Genomic DNA, 4,807 nt, shown 5'->3' on the forward strand with positions numbered 1-4,807 from the left:
AAGTGCTTTATAAGTTCATCACTTCTGCGGTAACTACTACAACTTCAAAATTGTTTTACCTTCCTACTATGCAAAAAGCTCTTCTTTTTGGTTTTGGATTCTCAGATTTTCTTGCACATCATTTAAAAACAATCTCCCTTTTCAGTTACCACCAAAGACAACTGACCTCTATGAATCAGAAATTCAAGCTATCAAACAACCCAAAACAACTGCTGCACTTCTCATATTTCACATATATTCCCCTCAAAAATGTGCAATATTTATGGATTATTTTCAAAACCATTAAAAAGGTCCACTCATTGAATGCTAAGTGGAACTTAAGTCTTCCCAAAGGCTGAAAAATGACATAAGTTATTATAATTTTCAGACCACAAATTTCAGTTATTCCTCCACCAAACCTTCTCATACAAGGCAGGCTTCCCAAATATCCTTTACAAAATATTAACATATCCACATAAACACACATATTTAAAAGTATATTTTAAATAAATATTATGTTTTTATATTCAAAAAATATTTTTTGTTTGATGTAAACTCATTTCCCAGAATCTAAACTGCTGGGGCACAGAAAGGGAGAATTGGATTCGTAGCCATTAGGGTAGGAGATAATGATTCGTGTTCCCATTGCTAATTCATTGAGCAAGAGTTGCTTCTGCAGTTAACGCTCAAATTATTCCACAAATGCCCCCAATTCCTTTTAAGCAGGCTGAGAACTGATCATTTACCACTGTACTGACCATACTTTTGTGCATGTATTTCATTCCACTGGTATTAAGAACTACAGGCACAGCAAAGGATCGAGATATAAAGGAAAACTCTAAAAGGTGGCAGGATAAAAAATTCAGAGGAGAAGCGTCTAAACTCAGTGAAGCCTGGAGCTAGAAATGAGCAAACCACATTCAAAGGGATGATATAGGAAATCCTTTCAGCAGGAAACAGACTTCAAAGCGATCAGCTGCCTCTTAACCAAGGAGTGAACTGATAAGGAGTCCTCAAGCACAGGCTTATAACACCCTAACAGAAACCTCATTATCTGTTCCAGTATAATAGTGAGGGGAGCAGGAGAAAATCAGGTTTCCAAGCTGATCTCCGTTTTTAAACCCTGACTCCGGTATACGCATTACACCTCCGAAGACGTAGTTTAGAAACAAATGAAGTTCAGTTACCGACTCTCCCACCATTTTCTATACCTACCTAGAATATTTGATGTGGCTGGAGGGTGGGGTGATTTTTAAGCAGTTTTTTCAAGGTTTCGAATTTAGACACATGGGTAAACATGCTTCATTTTAGACATACTTGGCATGTCTGAATGACTCATATGCTCTTCTAGAACATCCTTTCAAGCAGTCAGCACTTCAGAAATACAGACCCAAGCATAAATTACACCCACTAAGTCTTCTAGCACACAGTCCACTTGTGAGCATATAAATATTCCCCCAGCACCTTCAAAACCTGGTCTGCCTTTTGACCATAAACATTTACTGACAGATAAAGCCAAGTAACCGTACCACGGTCTGCTCCAAAATTATATGCAGGGAAGGAAACTGATACAGAAGACTTGCATGATATTTAATGCAATAAATATATATAATATGTGTATTCTGTGGCTGCATAAATTACGTGTTCACACCTGTGGATGGTTCCAACTGTTAATTAAAAACAGGCAAATAGAGGAAGAAAGGGATGCGTGGACACCAGAGGGGTGCTATTACACACCAAAACTCCGCTCCGGCGGCCGGCGGAGCGCAGCCCCACCGCCGCCGCCGCTGGGCGGGGCCGGGTCGGGCCGAGCCGGGAGTCCCTCCCGCCGCCGCAGCCCCCCACAAGGCGCCCGGGACCGCCGGCACCGCTCCCAGCCGGGCGCCTCCCGACCCCAGCCGCTCACCTGCCGGGTCATGAGCGACTTGATCTTCTGCATGATGCCGCCGCTCAGGGCCGGCCGCCACGCCGCGGGCGCTCAGCAGCTCCGCGCGGCCGCAGCCTCCCTCTCCCTCTGGCACGGGGAAGCCATGTTGCACGGCACGTGACACGGCCCGCCCGCTGCACCCTGGGACGGGTAGTCCTCGGGCAGGGGCAGCAGCCTTCGCGCAGCGGGCGAGCGCGACGCCGAGAACTACAATCCCCGTCACTGCCTCCGGCCGCCCCGCCGAGGGGGCCGGCAGGGCGCGGTAGGAGAGGGCAGAGCGCGCTGCGCGGGAAGGCGGCCTGGAGGCGCAGCCGCCCCCTGCTGGCGCGCCGGGCGGGGAGGAGTGACAGCGCCCGCGGTGACTCCTTCCGCGGCCGCGCAGGGACCGGGCCTACCCCGCGGGGCGGCGGCGCCACCTCACCGCTCCCGGCCGGCAGAGAGCGGCCCGCCCGGGGCAGGAACCGGCGTCTCCGAGCTGTGTGGATGGGGCCGGCGCCGCGGCGCGAGGGGGCGAGGCCGCGGAGGCGGTTGCGGCCGTTGGTCCCTCCGCGCTCCGCGCGGAGGCGGGAAGGGCGGGCGGGCAGCTCTCTCTCTTTGCTTTGCTAGAGATGACATTCAAGCGAAAGGCTACCAGTGTATCCAGCGCAGCATAACTCCAGAGAAGATTGTCTTCCCCTTTGGGAATGCTAGGGTCTGCACACAGATCAGCCCAGCACATATTTTTTAATACCATTATTTAGCTGCACAGCTGCCCAAGTACCTGTTGCAGAACATGTTTGATGAAAATGGGTGTATTTCTGTCTGTATTAGAAGGCAGAATGATGAAGTGAACTTCAAAACCAGTGGTTCTCTTTTATTATTCTTTAACAAGAACTTATTTGTTCTGGCAACCATTGAAAATAACATTCCTAGTTATTTCTGCACAAAACCTCTAATGAGTTGAGCACATAAAGTTATTATTAACAAAATAACTAAAATTAGCTGAAATATCAAATTATTCAGAACATTATTACCACAAATAAAGTTGCTTTAATGCAACTTTAATGCAGTTGCTTCTGTTAAGAAGAAATTTGTGAGGTTTGATTTGCATTGTCTAAATGCTATTTAACAATCAGCACAAACTGGAATTCTATAGATAAAATAATTGTACATTTTTATTTAAATTTTATTTGTGTGAGTTATTCAGTGTAAAAAATAGCAACCTAACATATTAATTACATCAGGAGCATATCCAATTGCTGGAAATACGGAGACACATTTATTTAAAAATATAACTATGCTACTCTGTTCTACTTTTCCAAATTTTCTTTGCCCACATAGTACTTTTAAAACACGCAAATTGACTTTATCCAAGTGTGAAAGTTCCCATTCATTTCAGTCAGACATTAGTTGGAACCTATGACCAATGTTTTATTACATTTTGAAACCACGTAGATAATCATTTCTAACTCAGGTTTTATAAAAAGTTAAAATATGACATGCCTAGCCTACAGTTAAGTGGATTAAACAAAGAGTATGATCAACAGCATTCAGGAGGAGCAGGAGAGTAGACCCTTGAAGCCCTTGGGACTATGTAAAATGTCCTCTTCCTCTGCTGGCTCACGTGGGCAATGACATTATTTCTCCTGGGATCACTGTTACATATGCTTTTGTTAATATGAAATAATCCTCATGTTTCTTACATTTGTTTATATAAAGTTGCTAAAAATTCTGGAAGGTTCTGGAAATTTTCAGCTCCTTTTAACTTCAGTAAAAATTGAGTGTTCACTCCTTCCAGTGGTTGCTTAGCACCTTGCAGGACCCCTGCTCTTAACACCAGCACAGGCACACAGTGAGAGGGAGACGGTTCCTTGCAACCAATCCCTCCTACACAAGGCAGGATACAGTATAGCCTAATATTTGTTAATCTATAATACAGCCTAAGTGCTGTATAGTGAAAACTTAAAGTGTGTTTTTCTATGGATAAACCATCTCTGTCGATGCAAATATTTGCTGTCGCAAACTATTATTGCACCCACAACTCTGGAAGGGTTGCCTGGTTTACTGCTGATTAGATTTGTACAGTGAATGACAGCCTTGGACAAAATCCAAAGCATACATTAATTTTAATATTAATTTAAACTGATGTAAGTTACTGCAGAATAAACAATAATAAGCAGCTAACTCAACAGCTTTAGTAAGTTGTCCACTTTATCCAGAGGATTCTTTGTTAGAAGATTCCTGATATACCCTTCACGTTACATGCATGCTGTTCAGAGAAAGGGAACAAAATCATCTCTGAGTAAGCTTGTTAAGGAAAAACCTTGAAAAAGTTACAGGAAAAAAGCACTAGAAAGAAGGAAAATTTATCCTTTTCCTACCTACTATGGTTTTTTTTTTTTTTTTTTGGTTTTAGGCAAGGCTCTGTAATAGCTGCTTAATATTTTTTATAACAGAAAATGAGAGCCTGTCACTGGAAAAGACATCTGAAAAAAAGTCGTACGAATACTGAGATCTAATTTAAAATAAGTAGAATCATCTAACAGCACAGTGGTTTTTTATGTCACTATGTAACTATGTGACATTAATACCTATATAGCTTGTACATTGTGAACATTCACTTATTTTTATTAATTCAGACTGCTTCATATTCTGCACCTCATTTATTATATTCTACGTCATATTTGCTGTGACTGTACTGGGGAAGGGTTATGATAAAGTCACAGGCAATGAAGATGGGTACTAATCTAACAGGTGCTCCACTCCCTTTGTTCTTTGTATACACATATTCAAATCACACAAGGCAGGGGACAGGATAGGGCCTGTTAACTCATTGCTGATTTTCCTAGCAAATAAACCAGCAGCTGCTGGTCCAAGCTCTGACTTAACGCTGAGAAAGAGGTGGTATTTGTATGGGACAGG

General features: G+C 43.4%; 1 protein-coding gene across 2 annotated transcripts in view; it reads right to left on the bottom strand.

Annotated features, from left to right (window-relative positions):
• The window catches only part of VPS50 (VPS50 subunit of EARP/GARPII complex), a 104,074-nt gene extending 102,070 nt beyond the window's left edge, over nt 1–2,004 (bottom strand). For both annotated transcript variants that reach the window (XM_067291686.1, XM_067291685.1), the window contains exon 1: nt 1,886–2,004. In XM_067291686.1, coding sequence (XP_067147787.1) covers nt 1,886–1,918 — 33 coding nt within the window. In that variant the 5' untranslated portion in view covers nt 1,919–2,004. The remainder of the gene's footprint in view (nt 1–1,885) is intronic.
• Nucleotides 2,005–4,807: the final 2,803 nt, after the last annotated feature.

The sequence above is a fragment of the Apteryx mantelli genome, chromosome 2 (genome assembly GCF_036417845.1).
Source record: "Apteryx mantelli isolate bAptMan1 chromosome 2, bAptMan1.hap1, whole genome shotgun sequence".
NCBI classification, from domain to species: Eukaryota; Metazoa; Chordata; class Aves; order Apterygiformes; family Apterygidae; genus Apteryx; species Apteryx mantelli.